Source organism: Vidua macroura, chromosome 13 (genome assembly GCF_024509145.1).
Source record: "Vidua macroura isolate BioBank_ID:100142 chromosome 13, ASM2450914v1, whole genome shotgun sequence".
NCBI classification, from domain to species: Eukaryota; Metazoa; Chordata; class Aves; order Passeriformes; family Viduidae; genus Vidua; species Vidua macroura.
Genome location: NC_071583.1, coordinates 9,847,681 through 9,864,131, shown reverse-complemented (window position 1 = coordinate 9,864,131; position 16,451 = coordinate 9,847,681). Strand labels below are relative to the sequence as shown.

The following is a 16,451-nucleotide window of genomic DNA, read 5'->3' as shown; positions in this document are numbered from 1 at the left end:
TGGTTCATGTCCAGTTGGCACTCATTTAAAATGGAAATAGCAGATTATTTTAATTCCTTCAGTGGCCTTGAGAAATCTTAGCCAACCTGACAAAAAGCTTGCCGTGGTCCCATCCTACGCTGGCCTCCCTGGTGAAATCCCAGCAGGCAGGGGATGCTCTGGGGTGATGGCAGGCAGCTGCCACATCCCTCACACCAAGAGCAGGGCTGGCCCCATGCAGATCATCCCAGTGCACAATTTTGGCTGGAAAACCACAGAGACAGCTGGGGAATGCCATGATTCAATGCTCCCCTGCAGCAACCCTGGGCTCTCACCAAGGACAGATGCAGAAAAACAACTTTCCCTCCTCAAGGGTCAGCCCACACCACCCCAGCACATACAGCTGCAGCAGAGAGTGAGCACCATACAAAAATCTCTCTTTTCCTGAGGATGAATAGGACAAGCATCACTTCACTGTGGTGTCCCCAGCCCCTTCACCAGGTTTTCAAAATGGGAATTAAGAGTCCTTCTTTTAGGCTGAAAATATCACCAGACCACATTCAGCACCAGCTCTTCCCTTCCCTCATCATCTTCTAGAGGCTGTAATAGTTGTGAACTGGGGATGATGTACTCATCTCCCACTGCAATTATTAGCTGCTGCCTGGCAAAACTGTCTGTAGAGATTGTTTTAAGCAACATGTTCTGTATCATCTTGCCTTAAAAGAAAGCAGGACAAATATATTCCTTTACAGGATTGCAGAGAGCATTCTCTAGGCAAAAATTATCTAAGAAAGGGGCAGGTTTTACATTTTTTAGGAAGTACCTAGTTCTGGTCCACAGATTAGCAACACCAGATGGAGAGCTACTGCATAAACCCCTGCTGTCCCTCTATGTTCACTCAACCCTCACTGTTTTAGGTGAGAGAGTTACCCAAGCAGAAACACCTAGACACCAAATCACCTTCATGGCTATTTTTGCTCCAAGTCAGATTTTAAAACAAGAAGCTTTCTGCAACATAGACACCGTGGACTGCAAAAACAATAAACCCCTCCCCAAAGGCTCATTTCCCATGCACTATTAATTGTTTATTATTGTTCAGACTTGACAGCTCCATGTAAAATCCCTCCTTACCTCCATTTTTCCCCCTCCCTGGAGCAGCCTGTAAGGAGAGGAATGGACCTCCCTTACTGCCCAGTTACCCCAAAAAAATCATAGAAAGGCAGAAAATAGGTTTTGGATAGTTTCTGTTTCCCATGGTTTAAGTGTTTCCTCTTCATCATGAGCAGTTTCCAAAGAGAAGCTGCTCCTGTGGTGTGGCAGAAACCAGGCAGTGTGCAGGCAACTGCCGAGGCATCAGCTTTTCCTTCCAGCTCTTCCATGGAGAACTTGTCTGTGTGGCACACACTGCCCAGCTCCTGGCAGCCACCCTGCCAGGGGAGAGCCACTAATCCATGCTTGTGGAGCTTCTACCAAAAGGAAGGGGAAAGCTTGTGGTGAGGAGACTCAAGAGGAAGCAGAAAGCCCTCAGGATAAGGAGCTCCCTTATTCTAGCGCACATTGCATGGGTGAGTTCTGGTGTTCTCAGCTCTCTTTCCTCAGGGTGATGTGGCATCAAACTCTCTCAGCTTCAGATTCTTTTTATTTTCCTCCACACTGACAAACCAGAAAACAACCTGCTAGCACAGACTCCCGTTCCTCACTGAATCCTAGGCTCATGCACGTTGGACTGGTTAGCGAGATTTGTGGAAAAGGCTCCAACCTAGTCCAGCTCATGGCTCCAAGGAGGCAGAAACCCCTCTGGAGATAGATATGAAACATCATAACCTACTACACAGCTCAACAAGCTTCCAGAATCAACACAGCTTCAAATTCTGTGGTAACATTAAACTCATTAACAATGCTCCCTGCAGTAACAGCTGTGTGTCACAAAGCCAGCTCAAAATGACTTTACAGTAGCTAATAATAAACCCTTTCCCAGGGCTTGAAACTTAAAATCAAATTTAAAAAAAAAAAAAAAAAAAAAAAAAACAAAAACCAAAAAACCAATCACCAGCCCACCAAACCCTCAAACTGTGTAAGATGCTTTTTAGAAATACTCATCCTCTGACCTCCAGTAAATTCTGTCTTATTTGAGGTCAAGCATTTGATCACCCCTCATTTATTTCAGAAGACGATCTGGAATAACATTTCTAAGAAAAGGAAGCTCCAGAATTAAGCAGGGTCAAAATTCAGAACCAAGGCCACAGCAAGTCTCTGCCTGCATGCAGCTCACTCCTTTGCACATTTAATAGTGCAATTTGCAGTGCTGGCAGAGCGCTCCAGCCCCCTTTAGCCATGACTTCTCCTGTGCCCTCCCTGGCTACATTAGAAAATCCCCTTTTGCCCTCTCCTCTAAAGCCACTCATCATTCCTATCAAGACACATCACTGCATAAGGGCATTTCAAATGCATTTAATGAAGCCAGCTTTGAACTTTACCCCCTACATCCACGCTGGCAGCACATTGCTCAGCAATTTTTCCACTGAAACTGAGTATCCCAATTACTGTCTCTAGTCTCACATACTTTCCAGGCAGTCAGAGAAAAAAATCCCATCACAACCATCTTGTCCTTACCCATGATGGTCACATCATACTCGATCTGGAAAAGTGCCTCCTGGCTGCACTGCCGCAGGATGTTGAGGGCATCAGCATGGGTCATGCTGTGCAGAGGGATCCCATCCACGCTCAGCAGCCTGTCCCCAATTTTCAAAGACCCTTCCCTGTAAGAAGCCAAAGGCAATCCTCTTCTTTATGTATATATATATGTATTTATGTTTATATACATAATCTATGTATCTTTATATAAATACCTATATTTATATAGATAAATTTGCTATGTACCTATATTATATGTAAATATATAAACATATATTATTTGTGTGTGTACATACATGTATGTGTGAGTGTATAATTCATACACACACCTATTAGGAAGTCAATTACTCTCATTCTGTAAGATGGAAGAACACTCCTTGGACAACAGTCTGGGTTATTTATAGTACCAGGCCCATCATATTAAATTATGAGCACGAGAGAAGATAGACTGGCTCCTGCTTTCCAACACAGCATCAGCAATTCAGCAGCACAGGGCTAATGAAGGGGATGCCTCTGCAGGAGCAGTTTCTGCCTTTAGCTACAACATCTGCACTGGGCCGGCCTGCGAGCGCCGTGCCCACCTCCCCACACAGCACAGGCGCCACACCACCGCTGGCACTGCACCCCACCAGCATGAGAGGCCTCGGGGAGGCACCAGAAGGAGGACAGGAAGGGCACACTTTCAGGAGCATGGGGACAGCTGCTGCTCTGTCCTGTGAAGGCAGATGTGGCGGTGTGACACGAGCAGTACCTGTCTGCAGGGCCGCCCGGCCTCACGTAGGTGAGCACCAGCGGCCTGGACTTGTGCCAGTCTTCATGGGCTCCCCCTGTAATCAAACCAGGAGAGCCGTAAGTCACCGGAGGTTTGAAAGTCTGAGTGAGAGTGCTGAGAAAGAGACATTTATCACGTAACAGCTGACACAGCCTGCCAGCAAAATGAGTGCCCTAGATTAGACAGCCAGCAGTCCTTAGAGGCAGCAGGAGATCCTCTCCAGGACATGCTTTGACTGCTTAGCTGAGGTTTTTGTCATTCACCTTCTTACTTTTCCCACTTTCCACCTCTGCTTCTGCTTTTCACTGGAGAAGCTACTAACCTCTCAGCACAAAGCCAAAGCTGTTGCCTTCCTTGTAGAGGGACACTTCAATGGTCTTGGGAATAATGCCAGCACTGCTTTCTGGCACTAAAAAGAAGAGAGGAAGACCCAGTTACCCCAGATAAACCTTTTCCAACCACAGTGCAAAACAATATCAAAACTCATCCATGCAACACTGAAATTAAAGTCCAGCCCAAAACCTATATTTTATTTTCCCTTCTTGGAAGCAAAAAGAGCCCAACCCAGACACGTGAACCTTTATCAGAGCCAACCATCAGGTTTTAGGATGATTTCACCAGCTCAGTGTTGTGCATCTCCCCTCAAATTTGTCTTGGTTAATACCCTGACATTCAAGTAAAACCATCTCGTTTATCAACTGGCTTTAATGCATTCAGCTTTTCTCAAAAGCTTCCGCCACAGATAGAAACTTATTAAAAAAACAGCAGCAGCATGAGGAATCAAGTCACCAGCTGACCTTAAAGAAAATGAAAATCCCAAATCCTCAATGCATAAAGTTGGTTTCTTTCCCTTACCTCTCATATTTTGGATTTTAAAAAAGATTAAGCGAATCCTTTAAACTGATCCTAGGGGCAATTCAGGTTTTTTATGTTAAATACACAGTACTATTTGTACAAAATACAAAATGTACAAAGTAAAGAGAAAAAGAAAGAAGTGGTTTCCATCTCTTGATGTTCCCTACTAGTTAATGATTTATTGCACTACTGAAGTGAATATGGGACAATTTCTCTGTCTTCTCCACCCAGAACTGCATGTGACATTTCAGCCTGGTCCACTCTGAAAATTCCTAATTTTCAAATCAAGTTCCATGAATAGCCACAAGAATAATCCAGAAAAAAAGACCAAGAACTTGACTTGGAGGTGAAGGGTGCCCTAGGCACATCCACACTGCCATTTCCCTTGGTTCAGGAGGGGAGTTTCAAAGCAAATCTCCTCACTGTCCTCACTGACCACACTCATCCTTACTGCCAAGCACCCGAGGGCTTGAAACCTGCAGCCAAATTAGGCTTAGCCCAGCCCTTAAACTAACCCAAAAGCCATACAATGGAGGCACAGTACTGCCTGCAGGCAGACAGTCCTGGGGACCAGTTACAGTGAGGCCAAATAAACCTCCAAACACTGTCCCCACTTTGCTGCTACTGCTGCGCACAGACACCTAACAGGGACACTGCCTAGAAATACTCCAGAAGGGAGTGCTCAGGGCACAGGAAGGCTCCCAGCCAAGGAGTGATACTCAAATACCAAGAAAAGGGTATAAAGTTTCCACAAATGAGTTCAGAAGCCATCCAATTTCTGTCCTAAGCACTGAAGTATGAAGCGCTTCAACAGCCTCTCATAAGATCAGTGGGAGCTGGGAAACCTAAGCCAGTGTTAACACAGGGTTTGGTTTATTTAAGACAGAGATGATAGGACACAGTAGCCTGGAAATTAGACTTGGGCTTGCAAGATCCCTTTCAAAGCAGGAAATTACAGAGTGGGGAGAAAAAGTCAAACCCACAAGCACAAGCTATTGAATTGCACTGTATTTCTGCTCTTTGCCCAGGGAAAGACAGACAGAGAGAGAGAGAGAGAGAGACGGGTGAGCATACACAGTGATAACAAACCCTTACAGCAGATAAAAGCCCACCATGAATTGGAATCAGGCAATAATTGACAATTCCCTGTATTTTGCAGTGCTTCTTTGTTTGGACCATTCATAAACAGCCCCAGTAATCTCACTGGAGAAAAGTCACTATCTCAGTGTGCTCTTCCTGTTCATTTGAAGCTGAGAACATCTAGCACTGCTGCTATTGATTGAGGTGGCACCACTCCTTGGCTGGCAAGTTCAGTTTATCAGATTCCTCATAAGGAATATCACAGAGAATAAGGAATACCATGGAGAAAGGTTAAGAGTGGTCATCTCTAGGGAGCATGAGAACATGTAAGACTTGAGCCACAGCTGGCTTTACCAGAGGTGCATGCAGAAGCTTACTAACATTTACAGCAGAAGAGAGGGGAACGATGGATACAGATTCATCTATTCCTGATTAGATTTTACTCTTTTGGGCTTTACGCAGTCATTTCTATATTCAATACTTTTCATCTAAAGGCAGCAGCTACAGCAAAGCTCTGAAGTGTAAAATATCTTCCTATCTGGGGCAAAATGTTAGATTTCGTTAGTTTTGTTTTTCCTGTCATTTTATTTTTAGTTGTTCTATTTCTTCTGCCCAATCATCGTCTGATTGATATGGGTAAATGAACGAGTAACAACTGGGGGGATTATATTCACAATGGAAAGACTGTGATGAGAAACTGTATAGAGGAATTTGTTTTAACCAGAAACATCAATCATCAGAACAAATTGGAGCAAGAGCATATAGTCTCCCATGACAGGACATAAGCCCTGTTAGTTGGGCTTGCCACCTTTTGCCAGGGCCCCTTAGCTGGAAAGCAGATTGCTTCAGTTTCCCTTCTAAAAACACATAACACTTCAAAGATTCTTGAGGACTAACAGCACTTGCCACAGTTCAGAAAAGGGCATCTGGTAATACATGTTTAAGACTGAATTAAACCTCTTGTAGCCACACTCCAAAAGGGAAAAGGAGAAGCTGAAGCAGCATCAGGAGGCAGATTGGCCTGTGCTGTCAAGTCACTCCGAGGCAAGACAGACCTAATCAGCCATCCCCTGCCAGTGTGCATGAACAGGCACCCACTGTGCTGGAAAAAGTGCTCTGCTCCCACTGCACACAGCTCGGCAGCCTCCACCGCCCGCACGAGCAGATGAAGGCAACAGCAAAACGCCCCTGGACACTGCCTTGGCCACGGCACCTCTGCACAAGCAAGCCCATCTGCACCCCAGGACAAAAAGCAGCCAAGAAGAGAGAGCAGCGTTGTCCGAGAGGCACCCACCGGCTGGAGGGAGCTCGTACTCTACTTCCAGCACCACCCTCTCGCCCACGTTCTTCAGCAGGCTGATGATCTCGTCATGCCGCAGCTTGGTCAGGTTAATGCCATTCACCGACTTGATGTAGTCCCCCACGTTCAGCTGGTCACTCCTGCAAAGAAATAAAATAAAGAGCAGTGGTGGCACAAAGTCTCCAGCTGGCTGGTAACTGTAGGACTTTCTGAACAAGCCAACAATGCTGGACTGATCTCTGCTGTCTGATTGCATGTGTCTGCTATCAGAGGGAAGTACTAAAATTGAAGCCATCTATCTTTCCCAGTGGCAAGTGTTCAGATCTGTACATATAGCAACAATTGCAGTGTACGTATTCACAAGCTCTTTGCTGTTGCTCAGTTCCTATTCATGTAGAGCAATCAGTCAAAGAAAAGCACACCAAGAGCTGTCTGAAAAAATCCAGCAGGGAAAGAGAAAACATCTTTCCTTGTGCCTGTTTTCTGCAAAATTGTTCAATTACTCTTTCCTTTTTCCTGCTTCTTGGAGCCTTTCTTTGCCCATTCCTTTTCTGAGCCAATAATGTTACTTATACACTCAGTATTCAGAACAGATACAATATTAAACCACTTAGCTTGATCAAGATGTATTGTACCATGCAGCTCTCCTGACAAGGCTGCCTAATTTCACAGAACCACAAATATCCCTACAAAAAATTTCAGAGCATAATTGTACAGAGCATAGGAAATAACTCAAAATAGAACATGTTCTACTTCCTGAAGCAACAACTTTGCATTCTGGGGCACTTGAAAAAAGGGTCTTGGGTGCCAACTACTTTAATTATAACTCTATTCATTCAGTAGCTGGAACATGCAACTATTCCTCTCCATTCCTGCTGTGCTCTCTGCACCCCATTTCCATTTCTCACCTTGCAGCCAGTCCCCCCGGCCTCAGATTGGAGACTCTTGGCTTTCCATCTTTGTCTGTGCCACCTGAAATGGTTAAACCGAGGGTGCTTCCTTCTTTCTTAATCAGCTCCACAATTGTGACCCCTCTGAACTCCTCTGAAAGATTGGGAATAAAGACAAACAACTCAGTGGAAGGCACATTCCCTCAGTCCCAAGGACACCCTTTTCCTACAGGTAGTGGGAAAGTAGATTTTAACAACTAGCATGGAGAAGAAGCCTCTGTTTATTTGAACTTAAGTTGTAAAACAGAAGTGTGTCCTGGTAGACTCACAGCAATGTTTGCAGGCAGGTCTGGCAGGCAGAGAACCAAGGAAGACAAGGCAGAGGGCTCTCATATGGGTTTATGAGAGAATAAAAACCTTGTGTTTCAAGATGCTAGATGCAGTAGAAAAATTCAAAACCTGGGTGATTGGGAGCTCAGCAATTCCTGAGGGAGACCACCTCAGGAATTATGTTTGATATAGAGTGCGAAGGGCATTAAGAGAGCTGTCAGGTGCTAACAGTTACACAGGAGGAGAATGCTCATGCAGCCAGGAGATGTGGACCTGCAGTAGCTGCCTGGATGGACCAAACAGGGTGGATATTAAAATACTGTGACTAAAAAAACTATCATGAGACATCAATATATTTGGGAGATACAGAACACAATGTGGAGAGGGGTGAGGTCCTGCCATCATCAGAGGGCGAAGGAGGAGGCATGACCTTCACTCATTCACAGCAGTTTGCTCACCTATCTGCACCTAGTCCAAGTCAAAGCCCCTCCTACCACCTCATCTGCAGCTGGAATTGAAGACATGAGTCACTTTGACACCATGACCTGTTCCACATGCGCTGCCTGCCACCAGACACAGGTCCAGGTCCAGGGGATACCCACCCCACACCTGCTGCACCAGTACTGCTTCTGTGGGTGCTGCAAGCAGTACACATTTTACCTTTTCTAGTCCAAGGCAACACTCTTGTCAGTCTAGCACCTACATATAAGCCCAACCCAGTATCAGTTTTGATCTCATCACAGATCATGTCTGGGTTTTACAAAAATAGGTTTCCTACATTATTCCAGCTTTTGGATTTGGCATGGAAAGGACAGTAACTGAGCAGGTGAATCAGTCCTGGCCTAGGGAACAAGAGCTCCAAAGACTTGGCAAAAGGCAGCTCTGCAATACTGCATACAACAAACCTCACACTCTGCTCAAAGGGGTACTAGCCCTGGGGCAAATAGGGCAACATCCACGCCTTGTCAGAGCCTCCTCTCCGAAGCTTTTACACAGTTTGTCTATAGCATTATCCATCCACCTCCACTATCTCAGTGCACTGAAATCTTCCATGATTTTACAGGAGGAAACCAGTCACCCTCACACAGGGTGCCTTTCTCCAAGGCTGTGAGGAGAAGGTGGTGATGGGCACTGGCAGCACACAACAAACAGCAGCCCCACAGATGTGGACAAAAACCCCATGTTGCAAATGGCCCAGGTGCTTGTTTACATGGCAAACCTTACCAGGCTTAAATGAGATGCTCTGCTTGGAGAGGGAACATTTGAAACCTCTTGCACACTGACTTCCAGAGCAAGGCAGGGCCCCTTAAATAGCATATTGACACAGAAGATCCATACTGGTGCAGGGCCTCCTCCACCCATCCAAAACACAGGATCTGTTGGCACTGTGGTGCCTCATTACCAGGACTTTGCTCCTGTTCAAAGCCACCAGGACACCAGAAATTGCAGCTCACTTAGAGTCCTGCCATGCACTACCTGTTTTGTAAAGCACTTCCAAGAATAATCTGTGCACATGATTAATGTGAGTAGGGAACCTCTTTGCAATCCAACTCCGGTCTGGCAGGCGTTTAGGCACTGCTGGGCACTCATTTACTGTGGCACTGGCAGCTCCTTGTAAAAATGTCAGGTCCATAATACTTCTGCTCTTTAAACTCAGTTTTGATCCCTTGCCAACTGCAGTAAGTTAATTTTCAATTCACCAACCCAGGAGCCCAGGGGCTGCCAGAAACTTGGGGGGGCTTGCCACCATGCTGGAAAGAACAACATCCGGCACCATCCTGCAAATTTCCTCTCAACTACAGACATGACTGATCAACACAGATGGTGCCACAAGGGGAGACTGTTAGCTTTTCAACGGGGTTTAATTTTGATCCTTGATAAGTGTTTAAAATGAGAACTCCCAGAGTGTAATTATCCATTGTTATGGTTCAAGAAGTAATTACTTCTGCAAAAAAGGCAGATCCCTGAGATCAACCAATCAAGGTCAGCCATAAGGAATTTTGACCCATGCTTCTATAAATCTACTGCCACTGTCACAGACCCACACAGTGTAAAAGTGAGCTGGAGGAGGATCTGGTCCTTCAAGACATAGTGTTTGAGCACCATATATGAGCAGATTTGGATTTCTTCTACTGGCAAATATGATTGGATTTTGCATCCCAGGGCAGGAAGAGTACACCTGAATTTTTCCTTCTTCACTGAGATGCCTTGAGCTGGGGTTGTTGGATGCACTGGCTCTTGTGAGCCTCTCCCCATCAGGGCTGCACTACAGTGGTGTGATACAGTGATGTGATGCAGAATGTCCTCTGGAATAAGTACTGAATGATGAAGCAATAGCAGAAGGGCCCCGCTTCCTCCCCATTACCTAGAACACATTAAACCAACCCTGTGACTGGGTCATTAGCAGCCAGAAGTCAAAACCAAGTCCCTGGCTTTCCTAGGAAGGAGATGAGTTGTCCAAGGCAGCCCAGTGCCAGCAGAGGCAAATGAATTACCACTTCTCCACTTCCTCTTCAGCCCCCAGCGTGTTTCTGCATGGGAAAGTTTATCTCACACAAAAATTTGCTGTGACTGACTAAATATCAAAACAAACTTAGTCAGATGTGGGAAATTCGAAGCTTGCCAGACACTGCCAGTCTCCCTCCCTGCTTGATGAGCTCAGCTGTGGCAGCATTTCTTCCCTCTCTCCTTTGCTGCTGTTTTCTTCTTTGTGAGTGTCACTCCAGTGCAGGAATAAGTCCTTTCCCAGCTCCCTGTAATTACTGTCAACAGGCCCACACAAGACAGGGATTGTACCAGTAACACACCACTCACTGAGACCAGTTACCACCATCCATTTCTGTCTTCCAGCAAAAGCTTTGCTGATAGATGTACTAAAATCAGTAGTTTGAGGGGTTTTACCCATTTTAGGGGCATCTAGGTAAACTGCAATGGATCCCCCAATATTTTGGAGCAAGAGCTGATCCCCTCCTTTACCTGGGATGCTTTGCCTCCTGGAGACCAGGGCTGTGTCCATCCCACCAGAGTCCTTGCTCCCCTTTGAGTAAGGGCCATCATCTGTGAGCAGAGCAAACACAGAAGCTGAAATTAGTACCAAAAACCACAAGCAACTGAACCAGAGTTCTTTAAGAAGTTGTACTGGTGACATCAAAATTGGAATCACATCTGTATCACAGACTGCAGGCAAGAAAAAACATTATGAGCCCCAGCTTTGCACTGCACCATGTGGACTCTCACCTTGTAGAGAGGGAAACAGGAAGGCCGTAACATTATCTGATTTATTCTTCTTGGAGCTAAGCTGATAAGAGAGAACAAAATTCCCTTACTCCTGTAATTATGTGGAACAGCTGAGGATAGAGAAAGCTGGGGCATTCACATCACAAGTTTCAAGCCTGTCATTATGCTTGTGAAAAAACTTAGGGTATTTGGAAATGCAGCCATACATCAGGATACTAACAGGGCACTAAATCACTATACTTGAGTGAAATTGCCTATTCCTTTAGATCCCATTATTTCAGAGTCACCTTTTCTAGCTGCTGTTCCAGCCTCTGTACAATATAAAGAGCACCCTCTTTTAAATAATTAAAAGGAAAAAAAAAGTCAGAGTGAAGAGAGAATAGCATTATACACAGTAAATACACTGTCCAGCATAAGCTAAAATTTAAAGCATCTAAATATCTTTGTACTGTCCTACTGGAAGACTGCTACAGAGTTATCACAGAGTTTATCTGCAGGGAAGGCAGCATGCTTTTATAGATCTCATTTCTATCCATCTAAAATGTCTATTTTTATGGCATGTCATAAAAAGCTGGCACTTTTCCAATCAATAATTTCCAGTAACCATGTAGTACCAAATAACTCCCATCCTCAGTGACCACATTCTTGAATTTTTCAGTAGCTGTGAAGGTTCAGAAGTTTTACATGATGGTATAAATATAGGTTAGTGAAAACCTTATCCCTTTATTCCTGTCCACAGCCCTTAAATAAGTTACATTTAAGGTACAAAGAAGTTCTTGTCCCACTCCATGCAAAGTGAACAAAAATTTTAATTCAGCCTCATTCAAGATAAGGGTCTGTACAGAGTGGACTCAATCCCAATGTTCAGTTTGCTGGCAGCCTGCTTTCCCCATAGGCAAAGTAAAAATGGTGCAAATCTTAGTCTCTCTCACCAGGAGGTTTTTCCTAATATTCTGGTTTACCTTCTCTCTGTCACCTCATCCCTGGCAGAACTGCAGAGTCAGGTAACAGGGATGGTTTGGGTGTATAAAGGAAGGTGGCAATTCCCAGGGGAGCACAGGACAATGCCAATCCAACTGCTCCCTGCCCACATTCCCAACAGCTACCCCTTATTTCTTTCCCAAATGCAGCAGCACACTGGAAGAGGAATCATAAAGCTCAGAAAACCCAGCACAAGGTTCATTTTTCAGCACTGGAGGTAATTGTGCAAAAGGCACCTGCAACATATCCTGGGCCACCCAGGGCTGGAACTTTTTGCTGGCCCTGGAGCATCAGTGTGCCTTTGGTGCCACAGGCCACTGCAGATGGCAAGGACCACCCCAGCATGCAGCTGCCCTCCACATGAGAGCACTGCTGCCAGCTCTGCCCCCAGGTAACGCGCTCAAGGCAGCGAGGTTCTGCTGTGGATGGGATCCCTGCATTCCTGGGAAACCACGCAAGATGGTTCAAAGCCAGCTCCATAATCTGCTGGCAAACTGAAGCAGAGAACCATCTGTTTCCCATAAACACACCGCCCCACCAGACAGGCACCAGCACCCTTCTGCGCTTCATTTCCCCCATCAGTGTTGATAGGAAACCCCAACTCACTACTGGTTGCCCTCCCTAGCCCAACAGCTGTTGGCAAACATGCCTTGGCTTCCCTTTGAGCAAGAAACCAGGTTGCCTGTGCATTAACAACAGCTTCCAGCAGCAGCCAAGTGGCCAAGAGCAGTGACCCGAGCTACAGGTCCTGCTGGCAATTAGCAACACCACCCTGTCCCACTGCTCCTGACAGCCATGTCAGCCAGCAAATACTCAGCAGCACAGCTACCCTTCTCCTACTGCTCCTCCCTTCCAAACTCAGTTGATTATGTGAAAAATGTTTGGGTTTTTCTCCTCATTATCTGGCTAAAACATTTGAACAGGAAAGGAGGCTGCCCCACGTGGCCTGCTGAAATGGGAACTGGCATTTGTGCCATGTGTACGGCTCTTTGTTCACTTGCAGCCGATTTCCTGCTCTGCCACTCAAGCTGGTAATAATGGAGTCACTTTTTATGAACTTTTTTGTTTGTGCAAGGGGTTACATTGGGTTTTTTTTATAAAGGAACTCATTTTTGTGCTCTCAGTAATTTCTTCTGCCTAGCACAGCACTGGTTTGGGGGTGAGGTTGCTAACCAGCCTGGTTGCTCAGTCAGCCAAAATTGCAGCATCAATCCAAGCACTGGAAATCCATAAACCTCTCTTCTCCTAAAAATTGGGAAAGTAGCTCTCTTTTTAAATCCAGGTTCTTTTTAAATGCAGGTTCTTTTTGCAAGCAATCCATGCTGGAGCTATTAGAGTTGTATTTATCAAGCTTTTTCTCTCACACCAAGAGAGACAGAAATCTTCCGAAAAAAGATGTGTAATTGATGGTTTTCAAGCAGTGATAGTAATGCTAGCTCTAGACCCTTCAGAAAAGCTCACCAAGTGTGTAAGACCCTCAATAAAACTGAGATTGCAGCACTTTCCATATACTGATCCCTCTATTGACGGAAATCTGTGGCAACATACAAAGTTCCTGTAAGTCTTTGACAATAGTTTTTACTATTTACATGCCTTACTATTTACATAACACCAGAGAGATAAGAACTTCTGAGTCCTTACATCTTCCCACAGAGCTTTGAACTCTCCTCTCATGCAGAAGCAGCGCAGAACAGTGATACATGTCAGTGTAACATGTAGAGTGACAATAAATAAGAGAATCCCCATCTCGTTCCTTCAAAAACAAACTGGACAGATGAAGGAACAGGAAAAATCTCCATGCTTTACCTGGGGGGTAAGAATAGAGGACAGTCAGGGCAGACTCCACTGCCCCTGCAAGCACAGGCACAAGGATCTCCTGACATCAGTTAGCTGCCAAGACAAACTGTTAAAATGGGGGGAAGAAAGGCTCCCTTGGAAAGAGCACTGATTTAGGAGTTCATTATCCCTGCCTGTGGGGGGAAAAATTAAAGTTTGGGGTTTCTGTTCATTTAGAAGAGCTATTAGTCTCTGTTATTAGCAGAGATCACTTCTTAATGAAAATGAGCATTGGCTAAATCAGATTCTGTGACAATTAGGCTGCTGTCTGCAAGTTGTTCAGATTCCTGGATCACTTTAAGACAGTTCCTGCAGAGAAAGTGCATTAATCTTATGGGAAGACCAAGAGGTAAAAACTCCCATTTGTTTAATGGAAAAAAGACAGTTGGAGACAGTTATTTTGCTACAGGGAATTGCATTCCTTGTTTAGAGAAATTAATACCAAACCAGCATTAAGAACCAAAAGCTGTTCATGCTAAGGCAAGCCGGTATTTTTTTGCTAGAATAAAAGCATGGGGCTGGAAGCAGAAATCCAAATGACTAAAACTAATTGCAATTTGATCCATTTTGAGGAGAGTTAATTCTGTAAGTCAAGGGAGGCATTTATCTGTAGTCAGGCAGAGCAGCAGAGGGTACAGGAGCATGGGTCAGGCAAGTAGTGATGATTCAAATGGCAGCTCTGGGAGCAAACCTCCAATGCCTGGGATTTTAAAGATCTCTGAGTGCCTGAAGATGCAGACATGTACTTCAAAACTGGACTATAATAATCTAGCTGCATCTTTAGGCATCCCATCACCTTTTAAAGTTGATGTGTTATCAGAAGGAGGGGAGGGGGAAAGTGATAAATCTATGCCACCCATTCTGAATCTGAAATTGGTTTTTAGCTCCCACAAGACACAGCCCTCACCACAGCCTGGCCAGGGGCTGGACCGTCATCAGAGGATAACAGTAACACAATCCTTCCCACTCTCCCCAGGCTGGCACTCCACATGGCAGCACAGCCAGAGGCGTCTCATGCTCCAGTGATGGATTTGGGCTGGATTGCAAGGCTGTACCCAACTGTCCCTCCAGCACAACTCCCCGAAGGCAGTTTGGGTTATTTCAGCACCACCGCAGCAGGCTGGGGGACAGCAGTGCCACTGTCAGCTCTGCACACTGGTGGCCTCCCATCTTCAAAGCACTTAGCCTTTAACAAGGGAGACAGACAGATCCAGAGAGCCCAGGACAGGAAAACAAAAGCCCACTGAATACTGTTACAGACTGCATGCTTTCCTGAAAGTACTTAATTACAAAGTTCACTGCAGAGCAAGAGCTCCTTCACATGTGTGCTTCAGACAAGGAGCATGAAGGATCCCACCTTCCCCAAGCCTTCCTCAGCAGGTGGCTTGAACTTTCTTCTGCCTATCTAAATCCACAGCTCCTCAGGCCCTTGGAAAATCTGTACATGAGTTCACTATAACAGTACAGCTGCTCAAGTCTTTTCCCATCTCTACAAATACAGTGCTTTGGCTCTGTATCATTAAACTCAAAGAAAATAAGTAAATAGAACCCCAAGAAACAGATGAAACATATCTATCACTGATCTCTAGACTGCTTTTCCTGGAATACTGGAAAAGTTGAGCTAAAGCATAATCCTGCCCTACGTAAAACTAATCCAAGCATATAGCAAAAAATACACTAAAACCTTAGACAAGATAGTCCACGCTCCTGTGCTTAAAACAAGAAAACAGAAAGTCAGTTTTGCCTTTTGCTTTAGGATTCTGCAGCACAATTTCATTTTCATCACATTCATTTTAACTTGCTGCATTAAAAAAAAAAAAAAAAAAAAAAAAAAAAAAAAACAAACAAAAAAAAAAAAAAAAAAAAAAAAAAAAAAACAAAAAGAAAACAAAAAAAACCAAAAAAAACCACAAACACAGCCAACCCCAAAAGGGCCCAGTGTTTTCTCACTTTTTATTCTTCAGAAGGTAGGGTGGGCTTGAAGAATGCGAGTGAAAAACCCAGTATCCACCACAGCTCTACCCCTTCCCTTAGCCCAGGGCACCTTCCAGGTGCCCTGGCACTGTGACTCTCCCACAGCACTAATCCCAAGTCAAGCAGTGTTTTGAAATGCTTTTCCCTTCCTTTGCTCCAGGAAGATTAAAACAAAATTCCCCTTAACCAGTGAGCTCAGGCTAGAACAGACCAAGTTATTTAGGGAGCAGCTCCTCCCTAATTTCATAAATACATGTATCAACAAATCTGGTAAAAATTGCAGAGGTTGCCTTTTGTGAAGAAGAGCCTCTTATTTATTCCTTTACTGGCAACAAATCCCCTCCCAGCTCATACTCAGGAGGCACTCACAGACAAATGAGAAGTTGGGGAAGTTTCCTCTTAACTTCTCTCATCAGAAATTTCTGAGTGAACAGCCCAGGAAAACAGCCATGCTGTACAAGAACCACCCTTGCTGGAAATAAGACTCTTGCCCCAAAAACAACAACTGGGCTTTATCCCATTTTCCCAGATAATTCTGGGGGAAAGAATTGTTATCAACCTGCTGCCAGTCCCTGAGCCAGCC

At 45.0% G+C, this 16,451-nt stretch overlaps 1 protein-coding gene across 3 annotated transcripts in view; it reads right to left on the bottom strand.

The window, feature by feature from the left end:
• GRIP2 (glutamate receptor interacting protein 2) overlaps window positions 1-16,451 on the bottom strand; it is a 256,470-nt gene that overhangs the window by 49,212 nt on the left and 190,807 nt on the right. For all 3 annotated transcript variants that reach the window (XM_053989595.1, XM_053989597.1, XM_053989596.1), the window contains exons 2-7: window positions 10,817-10,897; window positions 7,529-7,664; window positions 6,615-6,760; window positions 3,708-3,794; window positions 3,365-3,440; window positions 2,593-2,738 (exon numbers count right to left, since the gene is read on the bottom strand). In XM_053989595.1, the coding sequence (XP_053845570.1) occupies window positions 2,593-2,738; window positions 3,365-3,440; window positions 3,708-3,794; window positions 6,615-6,760; window positions 7,529-7,664; window positions 10,817-10,897 (672 nt within the window). The remainder of the gene's footprint in view (window positions 1-2,592; window positions 2,739-3,364; window positions 3,441-3,707; window positions 3,795-6,614; window positions 6,761-7,528; window positions 7,665-10,816; window positions 10,898-16,451) is intronic.